Here is a 16297-nt window from a genome sequence, read left to right on the forward strand (position 1 = left end):
AGTCTGATACGATACGGACGTCTAGAAGATCAGTCAGCACCTATCATTGCAGCCAGAGATCCCACTTCTGCCACCATAATCAATGATGCTACAGCCACTATTATCCCAGTGACTGGGTGTGATAAAAATGATATGGTCAGTCACTGTCACACCACAACTGTTAACCCACTGCCCCAGCAGCATCCATGACTTCATGAAGCTCAGCTCTGCCTGTCTGAGAATGTGTAAGCCTTATAAACTTGAGTCCTTCAGCCCCTCAGGCCTCTGTAGAACCAGGACATCTCTAATGGAGGAGAGGAGAGGCCACTCTCTTTCTCACACTCTCTCTCTCTCTCTCTCTCTCTCTCTCTCTCTCTCTGTGTCTGTCTTATGAGGAAACTATGTCTTATGGTGAAACTATTTCATCAGATGAGCCCCCCCTTTTGCTTATTACAACCCCCGTAATTGCTGCTTATCCCAAACTTTAATAGACTGCTCAATTCCAATTTTGACTTACCCTTAAAGACATGCTCCGGAACTTTGGCGACTAGTATTCTTTAAACTTCTTTGGGCTGGATGTGTCAATGTGTAGTTCATACATGCAGAATCTATGAGCAGAATTACTGTCTTACCTCAATTAGTCATGAAATCCCTACTTTGAAAGTAACTGTTTTTTCTGGAAGCTGTGCAACGCCATTTTCCCAAAATGTATCCCCAGGTGGGCAAGCCCCCTAGCAACTTGAGTTTCAGCCAATGAGCTTCAGCCCCTCGCCATTTGAGTGACAGCTAGCGAGATGCACACACAGCAGAGCGAGAGAGAGAGAGAGAGAGAGAGCAATGACGTGGTGCACATATCTCCACATACACTGCGTGTACTAAACATTAGGAACACCTTCCTAATATTGAGTTGCACCCCCTTTTGCCCTCAGAACAGCCTCAATTCGTCGGGGCATGGACCATTCTTGATACAAACTGTTGAGCGTGAAAAACCCAGCAATGTTGCAGTTCTTGACACAAACTGGTGCGCCTGGCACCTACTACCATATCCCGTTCAAAGGCACTTAAATATTTTATCTTGCACATTCACCCTCTGAATGGCACACATACACAATCCATGTCTCAATTGTCTCAAGGCTTAAAGATCCTTCTTTAACCTGTCTCCTCCCCTTCATCTACACTGATTGGAGTGGATTTAACAAGTGACATCAATAAGGGATCATAGCTTTCACCTGGATTCACCTGGTCAGTCTATGTCATGGAAAGAGCATCTTAATGTTTTGTATACTCAGTGTATGTGACGTAGTACGCAATCTTCGGAGACCACTTTAGGCTCGTGAGCCTACTTTCAGGACTACTGGCTAAAAAGTCAACAAAAGTACCAGAGAATCTTGTTAAGAGTTATGAAAAAGTAGGTCAGAGGTTATGCTATGCATGCATAGCAGTTATGGGTATCCAGTGAACTTGTGATCCATAGTCAGACAGATCCACAGCTGGCACAGCAACTGTCTGCTCCCTCCCCACCCTCTCCACCCCCCACCCCTCTGCACCCCTCTCCACCCCCACCCCTCTGCACCCCTCTCCACCTCTCTGCACCCCGCCACACCCTTCTGCACCCCGCCACACCCCTCTGCACCCCTCTCCACCCCCCACCCCTCTGCACCACCAGGCACAGCTCTTTGATCTGAGGTGTGGGGGGTCACGTGACTCCATGCATAGCTACTGGGCAGTCTGAAGCCCAACAGTCACCCATGTTGTCACTGCTTTCTGCCATCTGCTCTCTTTAGTCTCATCCACACATTAGCAACATTTCCACTCAGCCCCCCACGATAGAAACTACACTACATCGTAGCTGTAAGACCCACTGTATATTAGCATCTATATGTTATTGATGTCTGTTTCATGTTTCCATGTCGTCCAAAAAGGTATACTTTTGACTCATCTGTCCCTAGAACATTCTTCCAAGAGTCTTGATGATATATCTTTTTTTTAAAGGATATGTATGTGTATGTATGTGTGTATGTATGATGATCATCCAGGTGCTTCCAGGACAAGATGGGTCCCATTATGTCTGGCGAAAACAAAACACTGCATTCCATAGTAAAAAACCTCATACCAACGGTCAAGCATGGTGGTGGTAGTGTGATTGTTTCGGGATGCTTTGCTGCCTCAGGACCTGGACAACTTGCCTTAATAGGAGGAACCATGAATTCTGCTCTGTATCAGAGAATTCTACAGGAGAATGTCAGGCCATTCGACTGTGAGCTGAAGCTGAAGCGCAACTGGGTCATGCAGCAAGACAATGATCCAAAACACACAATCAAGTCTACATGAAAATGGTTAAAATACAACAAATTTGAAGTTTTGGAATGGCCTAGTCAATGTCCAGACCTAATCAAAATTGAAACAAGCAGTTCATGCTTGAAAACCCACAAATGTAGCTGAGGTTAAAGCAGTTCTCCATGGAAGAGTGGGCCGAAATTCCTCCACAGCGATATGAGAGACACAACCAGATATTGAGTGTAAGGGGGCAATTACTTTTTCACACAGGGGAATTGCATAACTTTGTTTATTGAATAAATAAAATAAGTATATTTTTTTGTTGTTGTTATTTCTAAACTCAGGTTCCCTTTATCTAATATTAGGTTTTGGTTGAAGATCTGATAACATTCAGATAAAAAAATATGCAAAAGTAGAGAAAATCAGAAAGGGGGCAAATACTTTTTTACTGCACTGTAGCTTTGTTTCTTACAGTGTATGACTTTTATGACTTTTATTATCAACAAATCAAAGACAATTCTAACAGCGAGCGACTGTCATGTAGATTAGAATTCTAGTGGCATGAACCAGCAATGTGACAATGATGACCAACAAGACCCAGCTGAGTGTAACTGATTCATTATTGTCCTTTGGCTGGCCCTGTGACTCGAACTGAATGTTCCGGCATGGCCCGAATGCGGACGCTCACTAATTGGTCCTCAGTGTCAATTAGATCATGTTCCCAAGCCACAACTTTTAATTTTTCTCTATTTTTCTCTCTTTGTCTCTCTCTCTCTCGCTCTCCCTCTCTCTCTCTCTTTCTTTCTCTATCTCTCTCCCTCTCTCACGCTCTCTCTCTCACGCTCTCTCTCTCACGCGCTCTCTCTCACGCTCTCTCTCTCTCGCTCTCTCTCTCTTGCTCTCTCACGCTCTCTCGCTCTCAAGCTCTCTCTCTCACGCTCTCTCTCTCACGCTCTCTCTCTCTCTCTCTCTCTCTCTCTCTCTCTCTCCCTCTCTCGCTCTCTCTCCACGCTCTCTCTCTCACGCTCTCTCTCTCCCTCTCTCTCTCTCGCTCTCTCTCTCGCTCTCTCTCTCTCTCTCGCTCTCTCTCTCTTTCTCTCTTCGCCTCTCGCTCTCTCTCCGCTCTCTCTCTCCGCTCTCTCTCTCTCTCTCTCTCTCTCTCTCTCTCTCGCTCTCTCTCTCTCTCTCACGCCTCTCTCTCTCTCTCTCTCTCTCTCTCTCTCTCTCTCTCTCTCTCTCTCTCTCTCTCTCTCTCTCTCTCTCTCTCTCTCTCTCTCTCTCTCTCTCTCTCTCTCTCTCTCTCTCTCTCTCTCTCTCTCTCTCTCTCTCTCTCTCTCTCTCTCTCTCTCTCTCTCTCTCTCTCTCTCTCTCTCTCTCTCTCTCTCTCTCTCTCTGTCCCTTTGTCTCTCTCCCACTCTCTCTCTCTTTCTCCCCCCGGCACTCCCCTCACCCCAGTCAGTGTACAACAACAGGCTGGGTCACTATACTGTAGGCCTCTGATAAGGACATATGCTAGGTATAAGCCTCCAGATTAGGGTCTGAAACAACCCCAACTCTCCCCAGGAGGTGGGCATGTTAGAGGTCAGCCCTCCCACGTCTCAGAAACAGGCCCCCGCATAGCCAGAAAGAAAACTCTTAAGATCTGTGTCTCTTTCATCACAGAAAGGCAGAACTCCCAGGATCAGGTTTCCGGGATACTGCGGGAGATATCTGTGTCAGCTCGAGGCCAACCCTCTAGTGTGTGTGTGTGTGTGTGTATGCAAGTGAGTTGGCTTGTGCGGGTAACTGTGTGTGTGCGTGAGTGCCTGTGTCTATGTACACGTGTGAGCATGTGGCAGGGTGTTTGTGTAGTTGTGTGTGTCTCTCTCTGTGTGTGTGTGTGTGTGTGTGTACATGTGGCAGTGTGTTTGTGTAGTTGTGTGTGTCTCTCTCTGTGTGTGTGTGTGTGTAAATGTGGCAGGGTGTTTGTGTAGTTGTGTAGTTGTCTGTGTGTGTGTGTGTGTGTGTGTGTGTGTGTGTGTGTGTGTGTGTGTGTGTGTGTGTGGAGAGAGAGTGTGAGGGCTGCTAGGGAGTGGTATGGTAACTAACCAGACTTCCTGGGGAGATGAAGGAGGAGTCTAGCTAGCTAGCAATGGCGAGGCGGTATCATGGTCTAGCTAGCTAGCCATGCCGAGGCGGTATCATGGTCTAGCTAGCTAGCCAGGGCGAGGCGGTATCATGGTCTAGCTAGCTAGCCAGGGCGAGGCGGTATCATGGTCTAGCTAGCTAGCCAGGGCGAGGCGGTATCATGGTTGCGTCCCAAAGGGCACCCTATTCCCTATAAACTGCACTACTTTTGATCAGAGCCCCCTGGGCTACATAGTGCACAACATGAGGAATAGGGTGTCATTTGAGACATAGCAATTGTGATTGGCAACATACTTTGTGAAGTTTGCCTGCCCTGCAGACCTTCAGCTGTCACTGGCCAATCAGATTAATGTAATGGTGCGAAATTGGAAAGACTAACAGCCTCCTCGTCAGTTTGATCACAACAGATGGCCTCCATGGACATTTTCCAACCTCTGGAGGCCATGAATTGAGAAGGGAAGGGAACAACTATGCTAAATGCTCTGAGTCTTAGTGTTTTACTGGATTAGCAGAGTGCATGATGGGTTAAACTGTACTTGACACTATAGGTTTATATCAGAACTATTGTGTGAGAGAGATAAATGGCTTGGCTGGTGATAACAGCTATAGAGAGAGATAGATTACAACTATATGTTCGGAAGGACTGAGTTCCCCCAGACAATGGTATCTCAGAGTCCATATTATAAGCGTATTAAACCAATCCAAAATAAGGCCTTCTATGCATTCCAAACTTTTTTATTCATCTTATTTATCCAGATGTTCCAGATTTTTCTGTCCAGATATCATAAACTAATATTATTAACACAGTTTATGGTATGAACTTGCTAATGTTATTTGACGTTTCAGAACCTCTGTATACACTGAGTGTACAAAACATTAGGAACACCTTCCTGCTATTGAGTTGCGCCTGACACCTACTACCATAGTCCGTTCAAAGGCACTTCAATCTTTTGTCTTGCCCATTCACCCCCTGAATGGCACATATACACAATCCATGTCTCAACTGTCTCAAAGTTTAAAAATTATTCTTTACCCTATTTCCTCCCGTTCATCTACACTGAGGTGGATTTAACAAGTTACATCAATAAGGGATAACCTGGATTCACCTGGTTTGTCGATCATGGAAAGAGCAGGTGTTCCTAATGTTTTGTACACTCAGTGTATAGCTTATTCAAGGCTGAATATGTTGTTGGCTATGTCTGTTAGGGTGATTCGTTATGGCTGTCCCAGTGCCCTGTGCATGACCCCTTCTGAGTGTGTGTATGTTTCTGCAGCCACTCCATTCCCAGGCGGGTTCAAGTGCTTCACCTGTGAAGAAGCACCTGACAACTATGAGTGTAATCGCTGGGCGCCAGACCTGTACTGCCCACAAGGTGAGTCAGACCACTAGGACAAACCATTGTTCTTCTCAGCACTGTTGATAATTACAATATGACTTCAAGCTCTACTCAGGAAGTAATACTCAATGTGTAAATTCAACACTCCCTCCGCTCTCAGATAGACCTACTTTTACTTTGTATTTAGATTAGGCCTTCTTTCCTTCTCAGAGTGCTTCCAACAAAGTTGTAAATTACCGCTCTGTTTGCTCATTGGAGGCCTCTGTACCTGGGTATTATTGAGTATAATGTCACCCTGTTGACATGTTTAACTCATAAATAGCTAACCTCATAAAGAGAGTTAGCATGGCGCGACCACCATCGAGCAGATTTACAGCACTCGCTTAATGACTAATAAGTTACTTTGGCCTAGCCCTAGAAAATACACATTCTTTGTATGAGTAACAACCTCATAGATCGTTGGATAGAGAGATGCAGTGCTTGACCAAAACTGCCTGGAATGCACTCTGTAACGTGGTAGAGTTGGCATTTCCTCCAGGTTTTAATACTAAAGGTGACATACAGTCATGTATCACTTTGGAGTATATCAGAGGCTTCAATTCAGATACCGTATGGCAGAGGCTTCAATTCATATACCGTATGGCAGGGGCAACAATTCAGATACATTACATTTTAGTCATTTAGCAGACACTCTTATCCAGAGCAACTTACAGTTAGTGAGTGCATACATATTTTTTTTTTTTATACTGGCCCCCCATGGGAATCAAACCCACAACCATGGCGTTGGAAACACCATGCTCTACCAACTGAGCTATATCCCTGCCGGCCATTCCCTCCCCTACCCTGGGCCAATTGTGCACCGCCCTACGGGTCTCCCAGTCGCGGCCGGCTACGACAGAGCCTGGATTCGAACCAGGATCTTTAGTGGCACAGCTAGCACTGCGATGCAGTGCCTTAGACCACTGCGCCACTCGGGAGGTCAGATACCGTATGGCAGGGGCGTCAATTCAGATACCGTATGGCAGAGGCTTCAATTCAGATACCGTATGGCAGAGGCTTCAATTCAAGAAAGGGTCAGATGTAGTTAGATGTAGTTAGATGTAGTTAGATGTAGTTAGCCTATAGTGTTTTTACCCCACAACCTCTGAACAGAAAATAACTGTTTTTCTCTCAATTCTTACTCCCTCGTTAAGCTAAATTAACTCATTATCCATCCCTGCTAACCAAAAAGTGGTAGTGTAGCTACCAGGTCAATATATCTTATTTACTATATTTATTATTCTCACCAGAGGCCAGATATTGTTACACGCGGCACAAGATGGACGTGGAGGGGGACAGTGTCTCTGTGACAAAGCGGTGTGTGGCTTTGGGAGACTGCCTCTCTACTGGATGCTCTGAAGAAGACCATGAAGGAACCAGGGTGAGGAGTGGTGTATTCAAAAAGTGGAATAGTGTTGGGAGGTTAGATTCAAGATGGGAAGACGGGAATGGTTTGGCCTGGTGTTGGGATGTTAGAATGGAATGACATGGGGTAGGGGTTTCTCTGGCATAATTATTGTGGTTGACTTTGGGCATGGCATTTTCTGACTTGGAATTTTTCAGTCATGACATAGACACAGTGGTGGAAAAAGTACTCAATTGTCATACTGGTGTAAAAGTAAAGATACCTTCATAGAAAATTACTCAAGTGACAGTCACCCAGTAAAATACTACTTGAGTAAAAGTATTTGGTTTTACATATACTTACGTATCAAAATAAAATATAATTGCTAAAATATACTTAAGTATCAAAAGTAAAAGTATAAATAATACAACATTCCTTATATTAAGCAAACCAGACGGCACCATTTTCTTTCTTTTTTATGGATAGCCAGGGGCACACTCCAACACTCAGACATAATTTACAAATGAAGCATGTGTGTTTAGTGTCCGTCAGATCAGAGGCAGTAGGCATGACCAGGGATGTTCTCTTGATTAGTGTGTGAATTGGACCATTTTCCTGTCCTGCTAAGCATTCAAAATGTAACAAGTACTTTTGGGTGTCAAGGAAAATGTATGGAGTAAAAAATACATCATTTTCTTTAGGAATGTAGTGAAGTAAAAGTAAAGGTTGTCAAATATATAAATAGTAAAGTCAATTACAGATACCCCAAAAACGACTTAAGTAGTACTTTCAAGTATATTTACTTAAGTACTTTACACCACTGCATAGACAGTGCCTCCAACAGGGTAAAGTGCCTCCAACAGGGTAAAGTTTATGGCCGGATCTCAAGCTATGGTTGCGGTCAAAGCTGGAGTGGGGTCAGAGCCAGGGTCAGACTATGTGAACATGGCTTTATGTTACGGCCCTGTCCCAGTCACCACCACTTAACGGTGCTTTTGAGTTCCTCCAAATAAGATCAAGAGAAGAGTTGAAACTGCTCTTTCAGTACGCTGCCATTCCCTGATGAAAGGTGTGTACTCACAACGAGAGAGAGAGAGAGAGAGAGAGAGAGAGAGAAGCCTGCAACAGGAAGAGATAGAGCTTGACCCTTATATAAAAGTTGGACATTAACTCTATGAAAGGATGTGTGAAATACTTCAAAAGGAGCTTTCCCTTTAGAAGTAAACGCCATATTCAAGACTATAGGCTATGTCTGTCGAAGGCTATACTAAAGGCCATATGTCTGTTAGTAAAAATGACAGGAAAACTGCTATTGATTCAGAGAGAGAGAGAGAGAGAGAGAGAGAGAGAGAGAGAGAGAGAGAGAGAGAGAGAGAGAGAGAGAGAGAGAGAGAGAGAGAGAGAGAGAGAGAGTGAGAGTGAGAGAGAGAGAGAGAGAGAGAGAGAGAGAGAGAGTGAGAGTGAGAGTGAGAGTGAGAGTGAGAGAGAGAGAGACAGAGAGAGAGAGAGAGAACGCAAACAAGTGTTGTATCTAATGTTTCAACTTGTCTCCTTAGGTCTGTACAGCGTGCTGTGAGGGGAATATCTGTAACCTTCCTCTGCCCTGGAACGTGACAGAGGCTGTGTTTGCCACCACCTCGCCCCTCAGTGGCACCACAGGACTCTCACAGTGCTACACACTAACATCCTGCCTCCTCTCCTTCACCCTGCTCATCTTCAGCTATGTTTGAGAAGTGGAGAGAGACACTGATATATCTATAACATTTTCTTTAACAGTTGAAGGTCTGATCCAACTACTGATATGCTTTAATATACACCCTATGGAAATAGTACTCACTGCAGTTTTGGACAATTTATTTCCCTTTTCATTCTAAAGGAAACCAGTTGTGATTATCTTTCATCGTTATGCAGGGCCTCAATAAAACGAGCACTTGACACTGATACAGCTTCTGAAACACACGCAATATGGCTGTCAATCTTGAAGGATCAAACATAATAAATATCACAGTATGACATTACATCATTCTCACCCTACTACTCTTCTGCACAGGGACAGAAGGAGGAGAAACTGTAAACCTAGAAATGTGTTGTGGCATGTTTGGACCCGTCAGTAGGCTATAGGCTATTGTAAAAGCTGCAATATTTTCCAGTGATGAGGAGGAATTGAAGAACAACAGACTGACACCAGCTTCTATGAGGATTTGTCTGCTTTAACGTTTTGATGCTTTTATGTTTTCACACTTTTGTGAGTCAGTACCCCATGTTGTATGTTTGACACATATGTACATATAAATAGTATTTATTTTTTTAGCGAACATGGTTGTTAGACAGTGAATATGTGTGAAATGTTACGCCTGTAGGTTAATATAATAGCATGTATAGTGGAACAGATGAAATAGGCACTGCTCATGCTTTTATGTCTAGAATGTGGAAAGTATTTTTACCAACATAGAAAGAGAGCCTGGTGCCCATCATACAAACGCAGTAACGCTTTGCATGAGGTGGAGTTTCTGTTGTGGGAAAAGTATTTCCTCAAACCTTAAAAAGGATTAACGTTAATTAAAGGTCTATTTTGGCTTCAAATTTTCCGATGATTAAAAATATCTGACTTTCCACACAGTACAGTAAGCTACCCACAGCACTTTGTTTGGACTAGGCTTTGGGAGCTGTACTGTAATTCTATGACTTATAACTTGATTATGTCTTACAGTTTTAGTGAGAGGCAACAATGAATTACTTACTTCATGTGTACACCATTAGTTACTGATACCACATTAACATTTGTCACACACTTTTATGCAGAGGGATTACAGTAGAGAGTGCATACGTTTTCATACTGGACCCCTATGGGAATCGAACCCACAACCCTGGCATCGCAAGCGCCATGCTCTCCCAACTGAGCCACACAGGATGCTCTTCAGGGGTCTCTTTCTCACCACTGTTTTAATGTTTTCCGTTCTCGTGACACATCCCCCTGGTGTTTATACAGTGTTCTGTGACATGTTTGTCATCCATCACTCTCTATTGGCGGTGTGGCCGCCTGGCCGGCTGAGAAAAATGCAGAGTTAGCAAATACAGTGTTATTGTTCTCCAGGCTTTTATGATTTGTTTAGGCTGACCGCCCGAGACATAGAGGAGACCGGTCTGCACGCCTCCCTCTCTCCTCAGTAGGACTCCAGCCAAAGGCCAAGAGGAAAAGAGTGGAGTGTGATTTACAGAGAGCAAAAGTTTTTACCTACTGTAGTCTACTCTGTTCACGTTTAATAAATTACATTTCTTTTTTTTTATGGCGGTCCTTGTGTTTTCCACAATCATAGCAAGATTTTATCCTGTATTTTAAGCTTTATCCAGACATGAGAATTGAACCAAAAATGCAATTGTCTGAGGATGGTGCTGGACCATCTGAAATTAACAGAAAAAGGGGGAGTTTGGAGAAAAAAGCTTTAAATAAAGGTTAGAATCCAGGTCATGTGACATGATTGCTCAAAACACAGGGCCCTATTTATGGGGTAACTTAAAGGGATACTTTGGGATTTTGGCAATGAAGCCTTTTATCTACTTCCCCAGAGTCAGATGAACTTGTAGATACCATTTTATGTCTCTGTGTCCAGTATGAAGGAAGTTTGAGGTAGTTTCGCTACTAGCATGCTAGCAGATACCCACAGACTTCCAGTCATTGCACTAATGCTACTTCACATTGGCTCGCGAAATTTCCTCTAACTTCCTTCATACTGGACGCAGAGACATAAAAAAGGGATCCATGAGTTCATCTGACTCTGGGAAAGTAGATAAAGGGCCCCATTGCCAAAATCCCAAAGTATCCCTTTAAGGGCTAGAACATGTTGTGTCCCTTTAAATCAATCAGGCAATACTAGAGTTTCTCTTTAAAATATTTTACAGGTCTTTTGCATTGTGACCTGAGAGCTAACGTATCTTGCCAGATGTTGCCTTAAACTGACTCTAGGGAAGCGCTGTACAAGTGTTTGTGCATGATTTTATCAACATTGATAATGTGGCTGTTGCATGTTACGTTGTGCCAATTGATATTATGTAAATATCATCTCTGTTTTTTATATGCAATGTCTTTGTAAATAATTGTATATATAGATGTCTTTGTAACTTAATATTAAAGATGAAGACATGACCACTTAGCCAATGGTGTATGAGATAAGTGTTATTTGAGTAACTAAAAAAATACTACTGTGGTGCTTGATACCAATTCAACCAATGGTCTGACCAAACTAGGCCTGAATACCCATTTACGGTCAGCCAAGAGAATCAGCAATCAATCACTGAAGTAAAACAGTTGAACGCTTCTCCTCTCACCACAGTAGGAATTAGTAGGAGTTTCCTGTAGGTCAGGATCATTTGATAGATGTCCCATTTTTGCCATGCTGCTGCATTCCATTGCTATTCACATCCGTCCTTTTTCCACAGATTTCCATCAATTGCGGCCCAAGCCCAAGCCCCAGTGTGGTACCTACAGTGGGGAGAACAAGTATTTGATACACTGCCAATTTTGCAGGTTTTCCTACTTACAAAGCATGTAGAGGTCTGTAATTTTTATCATAGGTACACTTCAACTGTGAGAGACTGAATCTAAAACAAAAATCCAGAAAATCACATTGTATGATTTTAAGTAATTAATTTGCATTTTATTGCATGACATAAGTATTTGATACATCAGAAAAGCAGAACTTAATATTTGGTACAGAAACCTTTGTTTGCAATTACAGAGATCATACATATCCTGTAGGTCTTGACCAGGTTTGCACACACTGCAGCAGGGATTTTGGCCCACTGCTCCATACAGACCTTCTCCAGATCCTTCAGGTTTTGTGGCTGTCTCTGGGCAATACAGACTTTCAGCTCCCTCCAAAGATTTTCTATTGGGTTCAGGTCTGGAGACTGGCTAGGCCACTCCAGGACCTTGAGATGCTTCTTACGGAGCCACTCCTTAGTTGCCTTGGCTGTGTGTTTTGGGTCGTTGTCATGCTGGAAGACCCAGCCACAACCCATCTTCAATGCTCTTACTGAGGGAAGGAGGTTGTTGGCCAAGATCTCGCGATACATGGCCCCATCCATCCTCCCCTCAATACGGTGCAGTCGTCCTGTCCCCTTTGCAGAAAAGCATCCCCAAAGAATAATGTTTCCACCTCCATGCTTCACGGTTGGGATGGTGTTCTTGGGGTTGTACTCATCCTTCTTCTTCCTCCAAACACGGCGAGTGGAGTTTAGACCAAAAAGCTATATTTTTGTCTCATCAGACCACATGACTTTCTCCCATTCCTCCTCTGGATCATCCAGATGGTCATTGGCAAACTTCAGACGGGCCTGGACATGCGCTGGCTTGAGCAGGGGGACCTTGCGTGCGCTGCAGGATTTTAATCCATGACGGCGTAGTATGTTACTAATGGTTTTCTTTGACACTGTGGTCCCAGCTCTCTTCAGGTCATTGACCAGGTCCTGCCGTGTAGTTCTGGGCTGATCCCTCACCTTCCTCATGATCATTGATGCCCCACGAGGTGAGATCTTGCATGGAGCCCCAGACCGAGGGTGATTGACCGTCATCTTGAACTTCCATTTTCAAATAATTGCGCCAACAGTTGTTGCCTTCTCACCAAGCTGCTTGCCTATTGTCCTGTAGCCCATCCCAGCCTTGTGCAGGTCTACAATTTTATCCCTGATGTCCTTACACAGCTCTCTGGTCTTGGCCATTGTGGAGAGGTTGGAGTCTGTTTGATTGAGTGTGTGGACAGGTGTCTTTTATACAGGTAACGAGTTCAAACAGGTGCAGTTAATACAGGTAATGAGTGGAGAACAGGATGGCTTCTTAAAGAAAAACTAACAGGTCTGTGAGAGCCGGAATTCTTACTGGTTGGTAGGTGATCAAATACTTATGTCATGCAATAAAATGCAAATTAATTACTTAAAAATCATACAATGTGATTTTCTGGATTTTTGTTTTAGATTCCGTCTCTCACAGTTGAAGTGTACCTATGATAAAAAGTACAGACCTCTACACAGTGGCGGCTCCTGAAAAAATTCTCAGGGGGGGCAATTTTTCTGATGATTTAGGTGACCTACACACATTTTAAAAAAGATATGTCCAGCAACAACATGAAGACAGGGGCAGCATATAAGTCAATACCAGAAGCATTTATTGACTGATCTCAAAAGTGTTGGCTTACCAGGGTTGGTGGAGCCCTCAGTTTCATCTTTGCCTCGCAAAGCTAACTCAAACACTCCGCAAAACTTCACACACTGGATTAGCCGGCTGAGGATGTGGCGGTTCTTGCTAATGTCGTAGTAAATATATTTGTTATAGTGAATATGGAATATGATATGTTGAGTAAAATGTTGTGCTAAGATCTATTTAGGTCAGGAGCTGGTTATAAGTTCTGTTCCTATCCAATAACAATGGACAAAAGGGTCCTATCTTGTCAGCCTTGTCAGTTTCAGTTCTCCAGTAAACTTGTGATTATCAACACTAACCTCATCGTTGTGGCGGCGGACAGCTAGCCTGTATCCCTCATCCAGTTGAGTGGGAATGTTCACTCTCCCCAAAGCAGACAATCTCAAACAGCTATCCATGTGGGTCTTTGACAGCTCATGTTTCTTAATCTTTCCTGAAAGATGGCGCATGTCCGTTACACACCAGTCGCTGTCCAAGCGGTGCTGTCTGCCGTGCCGCCTTCAGGGTGAAAGAGTAAGCAGGGGGTAGCAGAAGACTGCATTAGCTACATCGCAGCCTGCTAGCCAGGTTTTTCGTTCGTACCAATTTTTGGAAAATCCTCGGGTGTAGGACTTCCCCCTTTAGTAGAAACCTGTTGAATTATTAAATTTGGTCTGGGAGGTCCTAATTGTTTCGTTGCCAATTTATCTTCATTTGTTCGCCGACAAAAAGGAACTTCTTTCAAAGACACAATCGAGTTGCACTGAAGCCTAGCCATTTTCACAGTAGTAGTGAATTGATTGATGAGGCTACCCGCTCTTTTCTTAGTTACGTTCATGGTTATGTTACGTATGACAAAAGCGCGTAAGTGCAAGCCCTCAGAAACCCATAGAGATTGTATTGAAAGCTCTGATATTTGAAAAAAATAGATTTTACATGGGAGTCTATGACAGACTTCTGGGCGATTTTCAACCTGACTGAAATCGCCCCAAAAGGGGGGGGGGCCATTTGAAGCACGACTTTAGCCTGATTGGACATTTAGTGGCACTGTGGCAGATCAGACGTCTAGATTACAACACTGATAACTACTGTTGCCGTGATATAATTGATTAGAAAAAAAATCCCTTCCTTTTCCCGTTTGGCAGTGCGTCGCCCATATCGCCCTATTGAACACACCGCCCCTGCCTCTACATGCTTTGTAAGTAGGAAAACCTGCAAAATCGGCAGCGTATCAAATACTTGTTCTCCCCACTGTATAAATCTGCTGTGTTTTTCTACCCGTCCACCTTTCAGTGGTCATAAATATAAAAGTGATGTCTGAGGATGACTCGTCGGAACCGAGCAGACCCGTGTCATCAGTAGAATCGGCAGCGGTTCCTGATAAGCCATCCCTGGAGTGTTGTTCTAGGGGCCCCTGTGGGCCTCTGACGGACCCCTGATTCCGTGTTCTAATACTTAGGGGTGGCAAAGCAAACAAACGACCCATCAGTCTGGACAGTGTTTATGTCCCCCTTGGTTGAGGAGTGTTCACTATGCTGATCCTCAGGGCAGGGTAGCCCTACTGGAGGTATAAAGCGTCTGGTGTATTAGACTGCAAAGGGATGGAACGCAACAGTATAGGCAATAGGCAGTAGGTAAAAGCGCGTCATTCAAGAGAAGGCCTTCTTTGAAGCATTATGCCTCCCATCTTCAAGAACAAATATGACAAATTGACGGTTTAACATTGAAAATAAAGTTTATTGGTGGTGCTTTGTTCCAATTCAGATCCAGATTACTTGAGCAAACAGTCAAAACAAGTGGTCAAACACAATACAACCGTAAAGTCTGTTTGGACTGGGTGATGTCCTCCGTGGTGAGTTATGGTCTGGTTCCAGTGGCCTCAGACTGCTCCCATAGTGAGGCGTCATTTGGGAACATGACCCCAGCTGGATAGAACTCCAGGGGAGTCGGGGGTTAATATCCTGGGCCCTTTGTCCGCTTCGTGCCACAGATGGACTCCGCAGCGAAAATGAAGTCGACTTTGTTGAACATTCTAAAGGCTTTAGGTTTCACTCTGAGGTGGCGTCAGCGGTAGCTAGGGTTCTTAGGTAATGTCCTAATCTTGAAACAACCTTATATATATATATAGCAGTCAGTGGGAGGAAAATGTCTTGTTCTCTTTTTTGCAGTCTCCTCTTTCAGGGCAGCCAAAACAGCAATAGCGTTCTCAGGCTTTAGACCCTGCAGTGTAATTTCCAATCCTTTTTTTTCCAAAGGGATTAGCCTCTTTCTCTTTTACCTCAGGATCTGTGTTAATTTAAAGGTGACCGGTGGAGTGGTTGTGCTGCCCAGAGATCTGCTCTCACAGCCTCTCACTGTAGGATAAGAGAGAGCCAGAAACATGAGTTAAGAGGAGTCAACAAGAAACCACAGCTATACAGAAGAGAGAGAGAGAGAGAGAGAGAGAGAGAGAGAGAGAGAGAGAGAGAGAGAGAGAGAGAGAGAGAGAGAGAGAGAGAGAGAGAGAGAGAGAGAGAGAGAGAGAGAGAGAGAGGAGAGAGAAAGAGAGAGAGAGAGAGAGAGAGAGAGAGAGAGAGAGAGAGAGAGAGAGAGAGAGAGAGAGAGAGCGCACTCAGATTCAGTGTGTAGACCGAAGGGATGAAATAATTTACCAAGTGTCCTTCACAGGGAGATTTAAGTATTAGATTGAAGAACACCACATCATTCGTCATACCATAACTCATCTATATTTTGTTTAAAATATATAAAACCATCACCAAAAAAAGTAAACTTTCATCACCAGCAAAGCCAACCTTCCAGATGAGCCATAACATGTTTTTAGTGATTGTGATTGAGTGCTGTTTCAGGCCTGGTTGTTAAATGACATGTTTTTAGTGATTGTGATTGAGGGCTGTTTCAGGCCTGGTTGTTAAATGACATGTTTTTAGTGATTGTGATTGAGTGCTGTTTCAGGCCTGGTTGTCGAATGCCTGGCTGGTGCAGGGTTTGAAGAATGACCCTCATTGTATGAGGGCACGG

At 44.0% G+C, this 16297-nt stretch overlaps 1 protein-coding gene across 1 annotated transcript in view; it reads left to right on the forward strand.

The window, feature by feature from the left end:
* LOC121555126 (ly6/PLAUR domain-containing protein 6) overlaps nt 1-10612 on the forward strand; it is a 43833-nt gene extending 33221 nt beyond the window's left edge. Inside the window, exons 3-5 of the mRNA XM_041868931.2 lie at nt 5658-5756; nt 7010-7140; nt 8661-10612. Coding sequence (XP_041724865.1) covers nt 5658-5756; nt 7010-7140; nt 8661-8834 — 404 coding nt within the window. The 3' untranslated portion in view covers nt 8835-10612. The remainder of the gene's footprint in view (nt 1-5657; nt 5757-7009; nt 7141-8660) is intronic.
* The last annotated feature ends 5685 nt before the right edge of the window (nt 10613-16297 follow it).

The sequence above is a fragment of the Coregonus clupeaformis genome, chromosome 40 (genome assembly GCF_020615455.1).
Source record: "Coregonus clupeaformis isolate EN_2021a chromosome 40, ASM2061545v1, whole genome shotgun sequence".
Taxonomy (NCBI): Eukaryota; Metazoa; Chordata; class Actinopteri; order Salmoniformes; family Salmonidae; genus Coregonus; species Coregonus clupeaformis.